At 39.5% G+C, this 21,736-nt stretch overlaps 1 protein-coding gene across 1 annotated transcript in view; it reads right to left on the bottom strand.

Moving 5' to 3' along the window:
- The window catches only part of CHD2 (chromodomain helicase DNA binding protein 2), a 97,626-nt gene that overhangs the window by 53,623 nt on the left and 22,267 nt on the right, over positions 1-21,736 (bottom strand). The window contains 11 exon segments of the mRNA XM_037510038.2: positions 2,337-2,527; positions 3,363-3,452; positions 5,264-5,480; positions 8,007-8,131; positions 10,283-10,461; positions 10,631-10,675; positions 12,134-12,234; positions 13,345-13,570; positions 14,767-14,900; positions 16,278-16,418; positions 18,385-18,492. Of these exon segments, the coding sequence (XP_037365935.1) occupies positions 2,337-2,527; positions 3,363-3,452; positions 5,264-5,480; positions 8,007-8,131; positions 10,283-10,461; positions 10,631-10,675; positions 12,134-12,234; positions 13,345-13,570; positions 14,767-14,900; positions 16,278-16,418; positions 18,385-18,492 (1,557 nt within the window).

Raw genomic sequence — 21,736 nt, 5'->3', positions numbered from 1 at the left:
ATCCAATTTTTAAAACTTTTACTCTTCAAAAAACATTAAAAAATGAAAGCCACAAAGCAGAAGAAAATATTTGCAAATTATATAGTAGTAAGGCACCTGTATATAGAATACTTCAAAAATAAATTAAAAACCTCCTCAACTCTTATTAAGTTGTCTTAATAAGACAACCAAATTTTAAGGTTAAAACAGATAAAAGATTTGAATAGACATTTCGCCAAAGATATACAAATGACTAATGAACACATGAAAAGATGTTCTACATTATAAGTCATTATAAAGATGCAAGTCAAAAACCCCAATGAGATACCATTACACACCCATCAGAAGAACATGCATCAAAAAGATTAATAATATGCCAATTACTTTTGACAATAGAGAAACTAGTAAATTCAAACATTTCTGGGGGGAATGCAATTGCTTTGGAAAATAGTCCGGTAAACTTTATTTCCCAAATAACCCATCAATTCCATACCTAAGTATCAAACCAAAATACTAAAAGCATATCCATAAAGACACATAAAGACAGAAAGCCTCAAATAGAAACAATCCAAATGTCCATCAACTTGCTAGAAATACAGACAGTGGAGTATTACTCCGTAGGAAGAGAGTAACTACTGGTAAACTCTAGGACTTAGGTAAATCTCAAAATCATTATGCAAAGAGAAAGAAGCTAAAACAAAAGAGAACATATTAGATTATATGAAACTTCTAGAAAAAGTAAATTTGTAGAGTTGAAAGCTGATTAGGGATGCCTAAGACTAAAGGTGGAAGCAGAGATTACAACAATCAAGAGGGAACTTGCTAAGTGAGGGCAATATTCTTTAACTATATTAAGGTAATGGTTGTACAACTCTATAAATTCACCAAACACACTGAATCATTTATATTTACAATGGTGCATCTCATGGTATATAAATTATACTCAACAGACTGCTCTAAAAAGTTACCAACACGTGGGGCAAGGGATTACTACTCATTAGGCTGCCCAAAATGCCTGCTCAAGTTTATGCACACAGCAGCACTGGAAACTTTTCTGAATTTAAAAAAAAGTTGTGGCACATTTACCTGTCAATATGGATTGTTTAACTGAACTGTTTTCTGCATGCCAGATACCATTCTAGGCAATGTGGACCACTGATGAATAAAAGCAAACAAGATGGCTGCTATTTTTGAATGCATAAATTTAATAACATGAATGAAGCAGTAAATAAATGAAAAAGGGTACCATACAAATAATAAAAGAAGGTAAGGATGATAAACACATCTGTTAGGCTGTTTTAGGTTAACTATATGAGAAGATCTCAAGAAGGAGATGGCACATAAAAGCTGAGGAAGAAATATCAAGTAATGACTGTCCATGTGAAGACAAAGAGAAGAAAACTTCCTGAAAAAAAAAAAAGGGGCAGCAATGGCTTGGCATGATAAGGGGACAGAGTGACAACCAAATGGCTGGAAGCATAACGAATGATGAAGAAAGTAGTGAGGAGTCAGTGTTGTCAAGGGGCAAACTCAGTGGGGTCTTCAGCACATGGCAACAAATTCAAACTTCACTTTAAGAATCATCAAACACCACTGACTAATTTTAGGTTTCATAAAAGTGAACACTGGTCCTCCCTGGTGGCGCAAGGGGTTAGGCACCGCACTATGAAGCAATCTGCAGCCTCTGCAGCGCCGGATCGATCCCCGCCGGCCTCAGAGCAACCCACATGGCGAGCAGACCTCTCCTGTCTCGCCCGCTGCTCCCCTCAGCAGTGTATTTCATCAGTCTGCCTGTTCTGTTCCCCACTCTGTCTATGGTGAATCCTCTCACCCCCTGCATCTCTGGCCTGTACCCCAGGTTAAAAAAAAAAAAAGTGAACATCATCTCTGCCATAAAAACCTTTTCAGTAAGAACAGTCCACAATTCTTTGATCAGTTAAATATAAGAGCTATATATAGAAACAGCAGTTAAACACAGCTGATGCTTTGGTTTGAATATAAGATATATTTTAATACTTGTCCAGTTATGTACCTTGTATACTTCATTCAATATATAGAGTGCCTTATAACAACAGTAAGAAGATGTGACATTTCTTATCTACCAATTATTTCCCCAAAGTACTAACTGATTTAATCGTGTCATAGACAATATGCTTAGTTCTTTTACAGGTTAGTTTCTGTGCCTTCTGTCATTTATTATGGAATATATTACTACCTTTGTTGCTGCCTCAGTTTAATGTTTTGCTTTCCCCAAAGCAGGCCATTGTTTTCCCTAAGGTCTATTAAAAAAAAAATTTTTTTAAACATTGGCATGTCAGACATTCTCACATCTTTGAAATACAGAGGAAGGAGCTTACTTCTCCGGCATAATAAAGTGCAGCAAGGACCAGAGCTCTTTGAGGGAATTCTGAAGAGGGGTCCCCGTAATCAGGAGCCTATGGTTGGACTTGAAATCAATCAGAGTTTTATATAATAAAGAGTCATCATTCTTCAACCGATGGGCTTCGTCCACTCCCAGAAAGGCCCAGTTAATACTGCCCAGCACAGTCTAAAGTGAAAACAAAACAGAACGAGCCACCAGGTCAGAAGGGCACTGGAAAGTACTTTCAATGTTAATTATCTTTGTACAAATACCATCACAAAGGTACACACAGACACATATATTCTTCACTGACAAGGTATATTAGGACTCCTCTGTTTATTCCATTAGTTGTCAAATTGGTGTCTACTCAAAAGAGCACATCACCACCTACAAAGTATTAGTGGGTCACTTACACCAGGTATGGCCGTGAGGTATGTTCCAAGACAAGAACATTAAAAACTGGTATGCTGGGCAAAAACATGTGGCTTTCCAGTCTCCTCTAGATTGAGATTCTTCTATTGCCTATTCTCCATCCCAACCCAGAAGCACAAAAACACCAAGAATCACCAAGTTGAGCTTATTGACGCATATTAGCATCAATGAGAACAACTGCCACACACACATTATACGAAGTAATTATAGAAAAGAGTATTTAAAGGACTTCATTTTTCTACTCTCCTCATGGAGACCATCCACACCATCTGTTCTGGAGAAACGTCAGAGACGACATGATGGGAAACACCTGAGATAGCGCTCAGGCCCAGTTTCCAATGACTGACTAGAATTACAGGTACATTACAGGTGTCATACCCTTTCAGCCTGCTTGAATCAACTGCACGAAGGCACCTAAGGTCCCCTTGACCTCTAAGGCTTTCTGTTTCATTTATAAACTTAATGTTCTTTATAGATTTGTTTCCCTTTTCAAACAGGGAGAAAAATAACATGGCACATGGGAGCCGGAGCCCCCACCACTGAGAAACATCACTGCTCACGGGTGAAGCTTCTGGCCACCAGTACACACCTTGTCCTTGAGCAGGATCTCGTATGTGGTTATAAGTGCGTTGAACTTTAGCCTTTTGGTCTGAGAATGAATCCATTCATATTCCCGGATCTGTACGAGAGAACAGTAATTAAGATGCAATTTCCCCTTTTATCTTTCCTTATCACCAGAAGTCTTATAATAAAGTCAATAGCAAAATGCCAAATACAAAATAAATCTCATTAGAATTTAGCATCTTATCCCTTCTAAACTGAACCAAGCAACCAAATATAGAACAGTGAAAGAATTAAGAGTAATTAACCGATCACCTCACAGCAAAACTTTATAGTCAAAATTCAAATACAGCCACAGCACCCCCTCCCCACAACACACACCTAACTGAGAAAATGCACTGTTAGCAACCGAACCCCGGTGACTTGAACTAATCCAGAAATCTCCTGGAATGAGAATTTTCTTGCAGAAATGTATCTCAATTATTTTGGGTCTCAATTATTTTGGGTGTAGGGCAATACTCATTAACAAATAAAACAAATTTCAGCCTCTGGCTATCTCAAAAATTTCATTAATAATAGAACAGAAAGCTATGGGTCCCAAGAAAGAAGAATGGGAATCTCACAGGATGGAAACATCATTTAATATGAATGAAAATAACGTCAATGTAAAGGAACATAAGAAGTCACGTCTTCACCCTGAAGTTTAACTGGACACCCTGAAAGTACAATGGCCCATGACAAAGCCCTGGCAGTTTGGTTGTTAAGTCAGAACTGGGGACCAGTCCAGCAATGCCTACAGGTGATCACCAGCAAGAAGGAAGAGAGAACAGAGAAAAGCAATAACGGAAACTGCAGAGAAAACTACCTGACTTCACAATGTCTCAGAGTTTATTTTCTTTGTCTTCATTTTTAGAAGTAGCACTTGAAGACATCCTGCACAACCTAGGAAGTTTTTCTCTTAATGGATTAACAAAGCTAAGAACTACCATTTGCTTAGAAATTCAAATTTAGGGCAATAAAATCTGCCAGAGTTAAGGTTAGGCAATGCTGATGAAAATATTTGAGAAAAATAAATCTGAATTTGCATGCTAATATGATTATGCTGCATCTCTCAAGGGGTTGAGAATTCCTAAAGGCTTGTTCTGATCATAAGCAAACCCCCCAGAAACAGTTTACTTATATGAAGTAGTAAAGAGCAAATGTCTAGGACCAGACACCTTTGTCTCAACCCCAGCTCTACCATATTCTAGCTAGTCTGGGACAAGCGTGGGACTCTCTGAATCAATTTCTTCACAAGTTGGTTGGAAATAATAGCACCCACTTTGAAGACTATCATGTGAATTACATGTAACATACTAGGCCCTGCACAGGGCCTAGTACGTAACAGGTGCTTTATAAAAAGAAATTATCAAGAAAAGGTTTACTAAACAGAAATAAACACAATCCCCTGGGCTCTATGTTCCTGATGGTCAAGTTAAGTTTGAAAAGACAATTCTCATTTCTGCCCCCCTAGAATGGCTCATCATCATTTCTCTATTCCTTATTACAGGTCATGTACCCTCACCATTTACATGGAAGGTTGAAAAACAATTCTAAGAACTCAATTATTTTCAGTAATTTTTTTGCTCTGATAGTAAAAATAAGATTACTGTCCCAAAAGGTATTGGAAACAGAAACAACAGAGAGAAGAAATTTACTGCTACAATCTAACTTAAAGTTTCTCACTTGCTTATTGCTAAACCTCTTCATTAAATAAAGCATTAAGGGAATGTATGAGTTGAAACTTTGTGACACATACACCTTCCAATACCAGGGGCATAACACAGAACCATAACTTTGTGATTTACTAAAGACTATAATGGCTTTAGATAAATTTCCTAAATACATTCATATTTATAACAGAGTCTATCCCAATTTTTGTTTACACACCGTATTTCTGCTCATCAGGTCACCTATGTAAACCACTACGTTAATCTCTGGTGCCCAGATTTCAAACTCCCTCTGCCATGAGGTGAGGGTGGATAAAGGGACGACTATAAGAAAGGGGCCATACAGCTGGTGTTGGTGGAACAGGTAGGAGAGGAATGATATGGTTTGGATGGTCTTTCCTAGGCCCATTTCATCAGCAAGGATTACACTGTTACTTCTGCGGAAAGAAAAAAACAAAAATAATTATTAGCTCACCAGAAAAATAGTATGTGCACCAATAGCAATGACACCCATGCCTCACAATGTCAGCTGAGCAAGACATCAATTCTAGCCTCAAATGCACTTTCTCTCATTTATAATTACTTACGCCTCTACAAAAGGAAGATAGTAGAAGGTTAAAGAGTGGAATAACAAGTGCTCTAAGTTGTTGTCCACAAGCACATGACCATGCATTCCATCGATACAGAAAGCAGAGTAGACAGGCCACCCTGATGGCGGTGATCCCTACTCTACCATCTGACAGTCACGTGCCTTTACTCAAATCACCCACCCACTCCACTGCATACCACTGGCAGTGTAATGCTGCTGATACTGACCATGATGGCACAGAGCCTGCTTTAATTATACTACACTCCACAGCTAGCGGAGGCTGCAGATCCCATTTGTGAGCCACTACCTCCAACTTGACCTACTAGATGAAACTATCTGGGGAACAGCTCAGGAATTTGTATTTTTAACAAGCACTTTTGGAGATTCTGATGCAGAATCTTGCAGAATCTTTGGTCTGGGCTCCTAGTACCAAACTTTGAGAAACACAGTTTTAGCATATGGACTGGATTTCAACAGGAAAAGATTGTCCCGATGTAAAAATTAAAATTTGTAGAAATGGCCAGAGTGAGGAAAGCATGGTCAAGAAATATAAAATAGCCCATTGGGCGGGAAATTAGGAATACATGCATGACAAAAGGCTGCAAACATTATGAAAAGATTCTATAAAACCATGTCACTGGGAACCACATCACAAACACACCTCTTACAAGCGTTAACGTAAAGCAGAGGGAATCAAAAGGAATATACAAGTTAAAGTTGACTTAAGTGATTAGAAAAACATTTAGTTCACCAAGAATGAAGATTTTAAAAATACATTCAGTGTTCCAAAGAATGACTAATTCTAGAGGGCAAGTACAGAAAAGAACAAAACCATGTACAGGGAGAACGAGGAGGCCATCCATACCACCACAAATCTCAGGTACACTGAAGTTCAGACACAGCGTTCTCCTTTGAGTATTTCCCCCTTATATTTCTCTCACCCTTCCACACTAATGGGGGAGGAAACAGGAAAAATTTTCTCCAGTATCTCCTCTCCTGACAAGTTGTCACTGTCAACAAATATGCACTTAAGTAGACTTGAATTGATTTACCTGTTTTCCTAAAACTAGACCAAAATGATCTGTTACTTTCCGTAAGGTTCCTGTGACCAGGGCCGAACTGCTGTTTGGGCCTGCTGCTTGGCTCTGAATTGGTCAATTTAAAGTACAAAACACTGGCCAAGGCTTCTACATGAAACGTGTGACACGGAACACAGTACTTCAAGACACCTTTGCTCCTAAGAGCCCTCAACTGTATATGGCCTTAAGGATCAACCTAGCTTTATCCTTTCTTCCTTTAGGAAGAGCCTCTGAAACAAAAATAGTTTTCAAGCAATTCAAAATAAGTATTATCAGGATCTACTTTCCAGCCATATAAGCTGAAAAACCTCCTTAAAACCTCCAATTTTCACAAATGAATGTTAAACACTGTATTAGATTTTGTACAATAAAGAGTGGTGTGTGGCTCATTTGGGAAACAGTCATTATAAATGTGGCTCTATAACTAGAAACCACCTTTATTGCACTGAGAAAAGCTCACATTTCTATTTTCAGGCTGTGGTTTAGCTTTGTAGTAAGAATTTTTGCTTTACTATGAAACACTGAAGAAATGAAGAGTTTGCATATGGGGGAGGAATATTAAAGTATGCATCGAAGGTACCTGTCACACCGCATGTTCTACGAGGACAGGGAAATGATGTCTGTTCACTGCTTAGTTCTCAAATCCTAGATGGGTCCCTAAAACTTAGTAAGTAGGCACACCTGAATGTACAAGTGAATTTGGAGAATAAAATTTAGGAGTACTACCTCAAAGTACCTTTAAACCTCAAGTGCTATCATTGGTTCATCTCTCTCTTTTTTTGCAAGATGAAAGTGGTTCTGCTACAAAAAAGAAAGGAAAATTCCACATGTTTAATTGTCCAAGAGCTTTCACTAAATGGTTTGGACAGAACAGTAGAGTCAGGTGGGGTACACTCACATACTCTACAGAAAAACTAAGTTTCCTTGAAAAGAAATTAAGTTAAAGGTTTCCCTGGCTTAGAATGAAAATGAATTTAAAAAGATATTTTCTTATATATTCTGAGAATAACTCCTTTCACACCAAATATTTGGGCAAATTAACTTGCTATTTATATTCATGAATAATATTATGATACATGTTTCTGGCTATGACAAATTACCCCCGCACCCCCCCCCCCAAAAAAAAAACCAATAAAGTATTTTTGCCTCAGATTAAAATCTCCCAGGTTGGGACTTCTCTCAAGTGCACGATTTTATTTCTATAATATACAGTTGAGCAAGAAGTAATCTTTGCATCCAGCAATAAAGAAGCCAGAGAACAGTAAAGGAAATTGCAAACATCTTTTTCTACCTACTTGCACCAGGAATGCGCAAGCCAGTTGAGACCTTCTAGCTGATAATCACGGAGCTCCAGATTCTCCCCTCCTAAATAAGTTGGTTGTTTCTTTAAAGCCACAAATCGTGGTCTCTGCTTCAGGGCCTAAGGAAAAAAAGTTAACAAAGTCCAAATAAAGAGAACTTTCCTCTTGTTCCTCTGTTAAAATGCTAGTTATAACTTACATGCTCAGCACCAAAGCAAAGACATTCACATTTGACATCTTTCTCAGCACCCCCAGCCCGGTCCACAAGCCATCCCTGTGGTATATACTCCAGAGTCAGACTGCAACTCAAAATATCATTTAGCTAACTTGCTCCTTCGCTGAATTAAGTCTGTGAACATTGTCAAGTGGCACATACATCACATCATGTCCACTGTGTAGCAGTGAGCCTCCTGGCTTCATCTTTGCTATTTCATTCAAAACTGTACAAGTGATGCCTCTGAAGAGGTCTGTCATGCTGTCTGCGGCCAAAGCAGAACTTTGCTACGGCAGCATTTGTAAACCCTGAAAATGCAGCCCACCAACTTTAAACCCCCAACTACGTGATTATGGTTTCTGAAGGAAAGACTGCTATTTTCACCTCTGAAGGTATGAAGAAAAGCAATCTAATAAGGTCATGTCTCTATGGTTTGCAAAAATGTAGATTCCATGGCCTAATCAGCTGGAAACAAAGGATTAAAAATATATACAAATTTCACTAGCTGTGACTTTTCAAAGTAACATGCCTGTGTGTATTATGAATTCACAAGAGACACTTACTCTAGAATGCTTCTCAAAACTATTTGATTACAAGCCTTTTTTCAGAGCACATTTCTCTGAAGAATAGCACCCCATCAGGAGAAGTACCGTACCACAGTCAATTAGATATAGTAACTCTTGGTAGTTTCAGCTGTCGTCTTTAAATACCTGGCAGTAAATGAAATCTTTTTTTTTTTTTTTCAAGATTTATTTATTTATGCACACAAGAGATGGGGCACAGGCCAGATGCACGGGAGGGTGAGAGGATCCACCAGAGACAGAGTGGGGAACAGAACAGGCAGACTGACTGAAATACACTGCTGAGGGGAGCAGCACGCGAGACAGGAGAGGAATGCCTCGCCATGTGGGTTTCTCCCTGGCTGGGGATCAAACTCTTGCTGCAGAGGCTGCAGATTGCCTCACAGTGCGGTGCTTAACCCCTTGCACCACCAGGGAGGCCAGTAAATGAAATCTTACTCCTCACTCTCACCAGCCAAAATCCGGCTGTTCCCTCCCACCAAGCCCCCCGTTGATGCCTCTCCCATACAATCCTCACACTCACAAACTAATTCTTCCTTTATAGACATCTCTGACATCTTCCTGGTTGGAGCAGATTCTCTAACTTAATTTGAATAAGCACGCTTCTTACACGCTGCCTACAGATGGAACTTTCTAAAGGAAATCCTGTTTTCAAGTTGCTGCTCTTCTCAAAAGGGTAAGTTTATCAAAACCCAGTCCAAATTCTTTCAAGGTTCTCAAGACACACACACACTCTGACCTACTGAACTAACCACATCACACCGCCCTCTCTTCTGGCCACGGCCTCCAGGCATCCTCCAGCTGCACTGTGTGAACATCTCAGGGGAAGGCCATCACCTGGGCCCCTCTGTCCGTCTGCCCAGCACCCATCATTCTTTCAGGACCAGGGTCAGCTCGAGGGCTACAACTTCCTCTCTGAAGCCCCTTCAGTGACACTGGAACTCAGTGACCTCTGTCTCTATCACACTCATCAGATATTGCTTTTCACAGAGGGAAGGCCTGTGCCATGAACAGGAATGTCACCTTCTCAGAGACAGAGCCCCATGTCTGACCTTTATTACTGAGGACCAAAGCACTCCATCTGAGAGAGAAGATAAATTCCAGAGAAGGAAAAGTATTTGTATAACCAAATCTAACAAATAAAAAAGGCTATGTATTTAATTTCTAAGGTAGAATCCAGAGATGCTCCCTTTCCCCATTACTTCTTTAAAATGCTTAAATCCTTTCAAGTATCCACAATCTCCCCTAGAGATTATCTGTCAGTCATAAGATTTAAAGAAGTTAACAGAGCAGTATCTCTCATCACCTTTGTTTTCATTCCTCTTCTTGGATGTCAAGGTTAAGTCATCTTTCCCTTCAAAATGGGAATTACATTTCTTTGTATAAAATTTTCTCCTCCTATTATCTGTGTGACCAGCCCTTTGAATCAATACATCTTTCCCCTGAAAAACCAAAACCCTGTGGCCGTCACCCACCTTGCATTCTCTTGTGGGAATGGTTTTAGAGTTGTTCCGACTGTGGAAGCTATCGATGCAGCTCTGGAATTTCTTCCCAATCAGGGCTTCATCCTCCCAGCTGCACTCTGAATAGGGCAGCCCCATCCATTTGCATAGATACTCCGGTTCATTCGAAGGTGCTGGCTTCCGACTATGAGCTATTTCACATGGAAAAATGTATAGATCAGCAACTGTCAATTAGAGGAGGGGAATGACAGTCTGCTTGACACACAACCAGTGACACAGCACATGGCAAAACTCATCACTGCAAAACAGGGACTGTTCTTACATGCTAAATCATACTTATAAACAAGATCTCTTGCTTACCTGGGAAATCTGTCTGACCCAATGCAGATTTACTTGTCTTCACAGCTAAACAAACACAAAAGAAGAGAAAAATGATCACTGTAAACAGTGATATTTTTGGTTCCATGAACAAGCATACATAAATGCTCTACTCTCTTACATCTCACTGCCCTCTCCAGCTGTCACAAGCCTCTCTGTTCTGATGCTCTGCAGATCACACTTTAGAAGCAACCCTTCCCATTCTCTCTAGAACCCACCCCAATCAGGCCTGTAAATTCAAGGGTCAAGCCTCAGTCCTCACTACCTGACCGGCAGCATTTCCTAATCTGAGCCCTGTGATCACACGGCTCCAGCACACACACTGCCTTCAGTCTCATTGGCTCTTCATTCTCAGCCTCCTTTGCTGGTTCCAAAAGCTGGAATTCTTTCAGACTTCCTATTCTCAGCATGTATACTCTACTTCTGATGATCTCATGAAATCTGAGGCTTTAAATACTACCTAAATACTGATAACTTTCCCAAATTTAAGTATCCAGCCAGTCTAAGAGTTCTAACTACAGGCTCACATATCACAGCCTTCACAATCCTCTCTACTTAGATACCTGACAAGAACATCAAACTTAAAAAGATCAAACTGAGTTCTTTTTTTTTTTTGTTTTTGAAGATTTATTTATGTATGCATACAAGAACTGGGGTATAGGCCAGAAGTGGGCGTGGGGGGGGGGCGGTGAGAGGATTCACCAGAGACAGAGTGGAGAATAGAACAGGCAGACTGACTGAAATACACTGCTAAGGGGAGCAGCAGGCAAGATAGGAGAGGTCTACTGTGCCATGTGGGCCACTCCCTGGCCAGCCGGATATCAAATTTGCGCTGCAGAGGCTGCGGATAGCTTCACAGTGCTATGTTTAACACTTTACGCCATCAGGGAGGCCAATCAAACTAAGCTCTTGATTTCCACTCCAAATATTAGCCCTTCTCTTGATCTTTCCATTTTTTTTTTTTTTTTTTTTTTTTTTAAAGATTTATTTATTTATTTATACAAGCACTGGGTACAGTCAGAAGCGCGGGAGGGCGAGAGAATTCACCAGAGCCAGAGCGGGGAGCAGAGCAGGCAGAAGGACCGAGGTACACTGCTGAGGGGAGCAGCGGGCGGCAGGAGAAGTCTGCGCGCCATGTGGGACCCTCCTCCGGTGGCCGGCGAGCGGCCGGGGATCGAACTGGTGCTGCAGAGGCTGCAGGCAGCTTCGCAACCCAGCGCTCAACCGCTGCGCCACCAGGGAGGCCCTGATCTTTCCATTTTAATAAATGGTGGATCTAGTCTCCCATTGGCTCAGGTCAAAAATCTTGGCATCATCTGTGACACCTTTATCTTATCCCCCACATCCATGGTTACCAGCAAATCTTGTTAGTTTTTCCCTCAAAATAAATCTAGGCATTTATTCTCAAAAAGTAAACCCATTTTTGCATTATTTTATTTGCATTATTCCTGGAGCTCAAACCCTGACAGACCTCCATATACTTACCTATCACTCTCTCTACTATCTGATACTGTTTGTTCAACTCTGAGGCCAGCTCCTGTTGGCAGCTAAAATACTCCACATCTTCAGGAGAAACTTTCCCTAACCTGGAGAGAAGACAGGAAGAACGAGCACGTACTGATTACATTTGGGAATTTATACACATATGTTGAAGCAAAGCCAAAGATAGTAAAGGAATCAGTCTTTCCCCCACCTGCCCCTTTGGTAATCTTTTACCAGCAATTAGAGAGTTTACAAAACACGTACACTATTAGAAAACACTGAGAACCTTATAGTCAAGGGACACAGCGGCAGTTCTCTGCTATGTGGCCTACTTATAAAGAAATGAAAAATAACTATTTATATGTTAAGTTCGTGTGATAAACTCACACGCCTAACAATTTCTAATTGCTTTACAATCTATCTTAGGGATACACATTTTTGGTTCTGATCAATACATGATTTACTGAGGCAGCACATTTTGCTTAGTAGTAAAAACTGGAATTAGAAGCTACCTGTCCCTATTTCTAAAACACAACAAACAACCTGCTCACATTAACTAGCACGTTTTCCTTTAAGGTTGAACCTGACACCTCTTACTCGTTCCCTTAGATTTGCACATATTTCATATACAAACTAACACATTCAAAGGTGTAAGTACACTCAAAACCCCATTGGTTGTCAGTTTCAGAAGTTATGTTTTTGCCACATCATTTCTGAAGACTGCAAACCAAGATAAGTTTTTAGTGACTCATAACCAGAGCTCGAGGATATTAATACCTGAGATCTAAATGACCCCAGCATAGACACTGGAAAATAGCAGGGTGCTTAAGACCTTGGGTTCTGGACACAAGCTGCCAAAATTCAAATCCTGGGTCCATTTGCAGAGTTGCTCTTGTACCTCATTCTTCACACATTCTTCATGAAATTTTGTACAAGGGTACAAATCTCACAGTCTCACAGTACAATCAGTAAAGAGATCCAATATAAAAAAGATAATAATGCTTCACATGCTAGTTGTTATTATTAAACTACAAATTTGGTGGCCAAATATCATCAACCACAGGTTAATGAAATGGAATGGCAGATGGCTCCAGGTTCAGTGATCAAGGAGCAATTTGAGATCCTAGATAGCTGTGTTCTCCAGGAATTATTTAAAAACCTTCCCTTTCCTCAGGTTGCATATACATTTCTTTAACCTATGACAGAATATTTACCATTGCTTGATTTCATCTTCTTTCTTCTTGAAGTTCTCTAGCTTTTTCAGGCCCTTCACTTTCTGCTGCTGTAAGGATTCTTCACTCTCCCATGTGCTATGGATGTAAGACCAGCCCTTCCACTTGATGAGGTACTGGACTTCACCTTCATCCTTTTCAGTGTCAAAGTCACCACTCGGGTCGCCATTAGCTTCAATCGCATACACAGTAGTGGAAGCTCCAGTGGCTGCAAAGGGATTCAGTTAAACTTTGAAAAGCAAAATAACCAGACTCTAAAAAGTTTCCCAAGTAAGTTAAAAGAGTTAAAGAGTCTTTTTGAATGAAACATCAAAACACTCTGATGTGAAATAAGCAGAAATTCAGACAATACAGGATGAACAAGATCATAATTGCAAGTATTATCAAAATGCAAATCCAAATTTCACAAGTTTAAACATATTCCAAAATTTGCAGGTGAAATTGAAAGAAACTCTTGTGCCCAAACACAATAAAATGGAATAACAACATCCTTTTGTTTAGGTCTAACTCAGAAAACAAATCTATCGACCCAGGAATATTAAGACTAAGGTAAGAAAATCATCTCTCTCCCCTCCTCACCCATTCACCCAAAGTTTTCTGTTAATTCTTTTTTTTTTAAAGAGGCACGTATTTTATTTATTTATTTATTTGTTTGTTTGTTTGTTTATACAAGCACTGGGTATAGTCAGAAGCGCAGGAGGGTGAGAGAATTCACCAGAGCCAGAGCAGGCAGAAGGACCGAAGGACACTGCTGAGGGGAGCAGCGGGCGGCAGAAGAGGTCTGCGCGCCATGTGGGACCCTCCTCCGGTGGCCGGGGAGCAGCTGGGGATCGAACCGGCGCCGCAGAGGCCGAGGGGAGCCTCGCAACCCAGCGCTCAACCACTGCGCCACCAGGGGAGGCCCCTGTTAATTCTTTTTAATCTCATGTGAAGTTGAATGGGGAAAAAAGACAAAGAAAAAGGAACTGAATATTGTTTTGATATTTAATATAGTAACCTATATGGAAAGATTATTTAGAGAAATTGAGATACAAATTATCTCAACTTGGATGTTAAAAAATTTTCACTATCAATCAAATATGTATTTAACCAGTGTGATACTTTTCACAAGAATATTCGGAAGCAACTAACTGAAGGTCAGTTTGTTTAATACGAATAAGAGGAAATCTCTACTACACAGGTGTTTTTAAAAATATTAACACATTTTCATTAACTTTGAGATTTAAAAGCTCAAAGATATATATACTGGATATATCCCTGGATCCGCAGCTAATGAAGAAGACTGCATCAGAAAACTTTCTCTTTCACAATAAATACAGGACATGGAGTGAAATTCATCATTTCAGAGTTGAAATAAAGTTTCCTAAGCAGACATAAAAAAGATTAGCTTCCAAAAACACATACCTCCTTTCTTCCCCAGCCTTGAGTCTAAGACCTTCTCAATAGTCTCACTGTTATCCTGCTGTTCATCAACCCCTTCTCCAGTCATTTCAATGAGGTCATCTGAGTCAGTCTCAAAGTCATCATCCTCTTTGTAACTGCATGAAGAATAAAGTTCAACAAATAAGAAAATGCCTTTTCAGAACTAAAAAGAAATAACCTAACACCATCAGAATAAGGAACTGCACCTATCTGGCTCCAACATGCTATTTTACAGATCAAGATCTTTTTTTCCTGCTGCAGGAGGGTTATCTCATGTTTTGGAAATAAAAAAGGACTATATTCACAGCAATTTGTGTAAGCAAGCATTAGGAAACTACAAAAATAGTCTGTGTTTTTGTTGTTTCTTTTTTTAATGAGATCATTTTTACGTAAACAAAGGAATAACTGGAAGACTCACAATGAATGGGGGAAAATGCTACCATTTCAATAGGTAAAAGAGAAGCAGTATTTCTAAGATTAAATGTTTCAACCCTGTATTTTATCACCCAATAACAAGAATATGAAATTTAAGTGTTAATTGTTAAGAACTTTAATAAACCTACTTCCTGATATTAAAATTTGAAAATGTAAGCTTCCATCACATATTAACAACAAATGGCTTGAGAAAAACCATCCCAGATGCAGTACAAGTGTAAGAAGAAAAAGCAGTAAGCTCTCTTTCTCAGAATTAGAGAATTAGTCACTGGACAGGACTAAGATCCATTTCACCTCCTCTAAGTAGACTAAAAGAAATCTATATGTCCTCCAAAAGAAAATTAAGTGCCCTTTGATTCACAGAAAATAAAATATTAATATTGGCATGTACCTATTCTTTTATTTCAATTTCTATTACGCTTCATATCTATTAGCAAGCTTGAGAAAATTATTATACTCAAATACCATTACATAAGCTGAACCTAGAAGAATCTGTCTTGATTCAAAAAGCAATTCAAAAGTGAGAATATAATTCAAACATCTTTCCTAAAGTGATGAAAGACCTGGAGGTATCATCACTAGGCCAGCTCAATAGCACATAGCTTGAAGCACTTTTCTTGACAGGAATGAAGGTTTGAAATGAGCTGTCACCATTTCCTCTAGATTCCTATTGGCCAACCACTCTTCATGTAAGAATACTAATCAGGGCTTCCCTGGTGGCCTAGGGGTTAAATCTCAGCACTATCACTATGATGGCCCACTGTGGTGGCCTGAGTTCAATCCCTTGCCAGGGAGATAACCCACATATGACACAGCAGACCTCTCCTATCTCGCCTGCCAGTACCTTACCCCTTGCACCTCTAGCCTACACCCCAGTTCTTCTATACAAAAATAAAATCTTAGGGAAAAAAAAGAAAGAACACTACTCAGATTTCAGAATACAACATAAAGACATTACCTCTGCCTATGAAATGTATGCCCCTCAACTTAACAGAAATCATGTTCTAGCCAACTACAATTGCCCTCAGACTAGTGAAAACCTCTGCGACATAACCTACCTAACATTTTTAGCCGCCCTGCGACGAGTCTGCCTTTTGGGGGCCTCATCATCTTCATCATCATCATCAGAGGAATCTTGCTTTTTCCTCTTTCCACGCTGAGTCTTAGGTTGCTTTTTAACACGTGATTTGGGCACTGTTCTAAAAAGGGAAGTGAAAAAAAGACAATGTTTTTACTCCATCATTTGATGTGTATTTCAAATCTCTATGACAGAATTTCCCAAAGCAAGGGTATATATGTACATACATACATGCATGGGATTCACCAGGTGAATATTAGAAATATACATTCCTGGGTCCCATTCCTTGAGATTATAATTCATTAAAAACCTGCATTTGCAACGTGAAAATGAGTCTAATGCCCACAGCCCTCAATCTTTTATAGAAGATACAATAGGTTTTGAGGCAAAGGTTCTATTTATTCCTCTGGATCACCTGATATAAAATTATACAAGGGGTGTGTCACTAATGGCACCTTGTTGCCAGGCAATGTGGAAATATCTAACTTACAAATATAACAATTTTACTACTGGGATTGATCTTACATATACAGGCATAATTCACTGTAACATTATTTGCAATAATAAAAGATTAGAAATACTCTAAATGTTCACCAACAAGGAACTAATTTAATAAATACTATGTGGTCATAAAAAGGAAAAGAAAAAGGGACTGTATGATACGGAAAAATTCCCAATAAAAGAAAAATACAAAGTAAGCTGCATGGAATGCTACCATCTCTATAAAGTGAATAAAGGCCAAGAGTTAACCATACAGATTTCCTCATATGCGCACACACTACACCTGGAAGACCACTGAGACCATGACCAGTCACAGAGCCATGGAAAGTCTGAAGTGAGGCCCAATGGCAACTCCCAGACACAGCCAGGACTGGAAGGCTAGTCTAGGGTTCTCATCAGGAACTCCCCAAATACTGTATCAGGGATAAAAAGACGGACAAAAGAGGAAAGGACAAAGAAGGAGATGGAAACTCAACATCCCACTCTCTGTCTCTCTCAGCCACCATCACCAATACTACCCAGGGTTTCAATAAATGAGGGATAAAATCTAAGAAGAAAGAACTCAAGTGGCATTCCAGTCCCGAGAGCTTAAACTCAGACAAAAGGAGACAGAACTCAGTTGATGGATTTCCCTTTCTTTGGGTGGGGGGAGGGTGTTGAGGGGGAAGTGGTACAGGGAGTAAGTACACTGTCCTAAGCCAGGGAGAGGCAAATGTTTTCTCTAAATGGCCAGAACATAAATATTTTGCCAGACAAAAGGCAAAATTGAGACTACTATGTTGGTATTTACATACAAGTGAAAACAAAATTTTATAAATTATTTGACAAAGTTCAAAATAGTCATTGAGTATAATTTTAGTGATACTTACCTACTGATGAGAAGAAAAGAATTCTTTCTGAAGGGAGATTTCACTTAATGGAGGTTCAAACTTACTATTCCCTATCATCCTATTATATATTATACGTGTTCATTTCAGGCTACATAAAAGTGATACGTGGATTTTGGCCCAAAAGCAATAGCTTCCAAAGACCATTCAGAGTAAAACTACAAGGAAGTCCAATTTCCTGGGGCTTCTCTGTCTCCTGCCTTCCTTTCCCCATCACCAGTACTTTGTATTGCCCTCTGTGTAATCACATACCATCAAATTCACCTGCTCTCTTTTTCTCTACAGTCACATCCTCTGCTTAACATTATGTAGACTATATTAACAATGTAATAAAGTAAAGTATGCTTCCAAACAGTATTTTAAACTTAAGAATCAGGTCTCCTAACAAAAACCTGAACACCTGCCAAACACATGGGAGCTTTTATTAAAAATGGAAGACAGACTGTTCCTAGTAACTAGTCCACCCTGGAGTAAGAAAGTTAAGATTCACTCTCAGAGACACATACCCTGTAAACAATCACAACCAATATAAATAGCCAGCCCAGTTATCTAATAACTTGCCGATGAAGCAGGCTGGCAAGAAGTGAACCAGACATTCAAAACCCTGACTCACAATACATAGGATCCCAGCAATGTAGTCTCCCCACCGCTGCCGCCAGCAATGCATCTCCCTCCTCATACATTCAAGCAAACATGTACCTTCTGGGGACGGGTCTTCTGGCTTTCACTCTTTTTTGCTCTGGCTCACTCTCTGCACTGCTACCTTGTTCTTGTTCATCTTCTGAAGGTTCCCGTTTCCATTTTTCTCTGTGATCAAAAGCAAAGTAAAATGATTTTTTTCTAAAAGAATTCTTCACAATTGTTGAGCTTGAAGAATCTGACAAAACTGATTTTGAACTGACTATCCAAAAGACAGAACATGCCTATTTTAAATATTATGCTGAAAGAGAGTTATTCTAACTCTTTCAAACTTCAGTTGTGTTCTATTCCAAATTTATCTCTGGTAACAAAGCTAAATGAAAATGTAAACTAAGGATGCATTTTTAAACTATCTGTTGCGCAAAAAATTTCTCACATTCTATTTTGATTTACTAATATTAATGATAAGATAATGCCAAAGGTTATGCAAGTGGATCTCAAATTCCAGCACAGATCAGAAGCACTTAAAGGGCTTGTTCAAATATAGATTCTAGATCAGAAGATCTAAGATGAGGCCTAAAAATTAGAATTTTAACAAATTCACAGATGATGCTGATACTGGTTAGAGACTTCTTTGAGAACCACTATACTATTTTAACATCTTTAGAAAGTATTTGTGGAAATACACTCTAAAATTATTTTTTAATGATAAACCTAGCAGCTACTAAATAATCTATTAAACTAACAACATAATTTTAAATAATTATTACATATAGTATGTATCCCTTGCTCCTTGAGATCTTAGAAGGCTTGACAGAGCCATAACCAAGTGGTGTCCTACTACCCCAGGTTTTGAAATTTACTTGAAGACCAAACAAGGAATCACAGAAACCTTGCTCATTTCTCCCTTGTAGCAAAGAAGGAAGGAACATATAATAGCTACTGGGTATTTATTATCCAGGGGGAAAAAACTGAAAGGAAAGTGCCTGGAGAGCTCAGTAAACAAACAATTGCCACTGTGCCACTGGCACCATGTACAGGAAAGGAGGCCATGGCAAAGACAACTGCTGCAGAGTGGCAAAACCAAATCAATGTTCTACATGGGAGAACAGGTCCAAGTAACAGCAGAAGCCTCCTGCAAGAAAAGCAGCTAATCTGAAGACTCCTGAGACCCTTCAAGAAGGGCCTACCTTGTTTATGGAGACTAGGGAAAAATATTCCAAGTCTTCCATGAAAAGGCAGTGGAGCACTTTTCTGTAGACTACTCAAATCCGCCACACATCCATTTCATTAATAGCAGGACACTCCCTGTGGGCAAGGTCACTTGTTCACCTTTGTAACAGAGTTTAGCACAAAAGGCAGATGGAGTTGTGCCTTTGTTAAATAAAGAAACAGCCAAAGATGCTACCATCAGGGAAGTGGGATGTTTTGGGAAACCAACTGGTCAGGACAGAAAGGCCTGACTGATGTCCTGAGAGCTTCAGTCTCACTTTAAAACAAAGGCCTCCTTCTATCTACCTACGCTCTGGTCACTTGTGTCATTCTGCTTCCTCAGAGCCCAGAACAATAATGTGTGCTAAAGAACTCAAGGAATAGAAGATGATCGCCAAGAAAGAAGATGCACTACTGGGAGGTTGGCCCATGAGTGTGTAATCGTCCAAGTCCAAAACAGTTTACCCTAAAGAAGGGAATCCTACAAAGTGGAGATAAGGGCTGTCACAGGAAATGGGTTTGAAGACACATGAGCAATTAAGACCTGAAGGAGAGCAGCTCAGGTGAGAAAGGTCCACAGAAAAGTCTCCGTAGTAATTTAAAAACAATACCAGGAACTGAGACTCTAAATCAAAGCAGTTAATGAGATCCACTTCCACAAGTTTGGGAGACTAAAATGGTGGTGAAGAGAGAAAGGATATTGAGAGTTAAAATTTTCCAGTTAAACTGCAGAGTTATAAATTTACTGGACAAGCAGGACTTGCTTAAGATTCTTATCAGAATCTTCTGATAAGAAAGTATTTTTAAAAAATCAGCAAAGCAATTGGTCTAAAGACCTCTTCCTTGCGAAGGAAACCAAAGCCCGTTGAAAACAGGTAGTCTGGCCACATGCCAAGCCCTCAGCCCCTGCTCCCAACCATTCCCACAGAAGATCAAAGATGGGGTGAAAGTGAATCCAGTTCACACACTAAGAGAGGATCTTAACACTGGAGGCTCAAAAGCCCTCAATGAGTTTTATGTATGTGTATTTTAAAACTGGCTGGATTGTTTTAACTTTGATTTTCAAGAAAAGAAAAAAAACTCAGGATCAATACTACTAAGTTACTTTGTATACAAGGAGTGAGGTGAAACTAGTGATCAGTTACAAAAAAATTATTTCCCAATCCTGCTGATGAATAAGGCACTTCAACAAGGGGAACAACTGTCCATCTAGATTACTGGTTTCCTATAAAATGCAAATTTTATAAGGAAGACTTCCTAAGTCACACATTGCTAAGTCTATAGTGAAGGAATTTTAAAATATAACATTTAAATTCTTCATGTTAAAGACTTGAATTTCCAGATCCAGCTCTAAAAGTACCTCAGTGGAATTCCCCTAAGATTCCTGATAAGGGAATCAATGGGATTTTTGCCAAAATTTTGGAAACTGGAGAGAAATATACCAAGATTTGGTCAAAATGCATTTTACCTGGGTATAGTTTTCTCCCCTTACTGAGAAAAGGGGACTGGTGGGACCAAACTCCCGTGAAACAAATCAAATCTAAACAACTGTAAAAAAGGGAATGAACAAAAGCCATTTAAAATAAAACAAGCCTATGGCCTCCCGTGGTGGCACAGCGGTTGAGCACTGGGTTGCGAGGCTGCCCACAACCTCTGCAGCACCGGTTCGATCCCCCGGCCGCCGGCGAGGGTCCCACAAAAAATAAATAAATAAAATAAAATAAAACAAGCCTAAACCCTGGCCACCAGTCACTGAGGCTGCTATGTAAAACAACTGTCAGAGACCGCAGAAAGGAATTCCTTTCTCCTCCACTTTAGAAGGCAGATGAGTGGGAAAGGACAGCAGCTGCTTTAACTTCCCTGACTTTCAGGAGATTTTCCCAGGGACAATGCTCCCCTGGGACAAATTCCAAAGGAAAAGGTAAAATCTAGGGTTAACAGGGTTCTCACTCATTGTGTCACAGGGGCGAGAGTTTGTTCCCACTCAAGACCCTGGCACAGAACTCAAGGCAAGAACAGAAGACATTGCTATGATCCCAAGAGAAAAACTTCAAGTGATTATGGCTTAAAATACTTTTTAAAATTCCAGTTGGGAGAAATGGTTCTGGAACAATGATGGAAAGACTATCAGCACTACTAAAATCTTACCAAGTAAGCAGAAACCCTGTATATCTCACAAATTTGGATAACAATAATAGGT

This window comes from Talpa occidentalis, unplaced genomic scaffold (assembly GCF_014898055.3).
Source record: "Talpa occidentalis isolate TD23 unplaced genomic scaffold, MPIMG_talOcc4v2.1 talOcc4.14, whole genome shotgun sequence".
In the NCBI taxonomy this organism is placed as follows: Eukaryota; Metazoa; Chordata; class Mammalia; order Eulipotyphla; family Talpidae; genus Talpa; species Talpa occidentalis.
The sequence above is the reverse complement of the archived record's forward strand: the minus strand, read 5'-3'. Positions and strand labels throughout refer to the sequence as shown.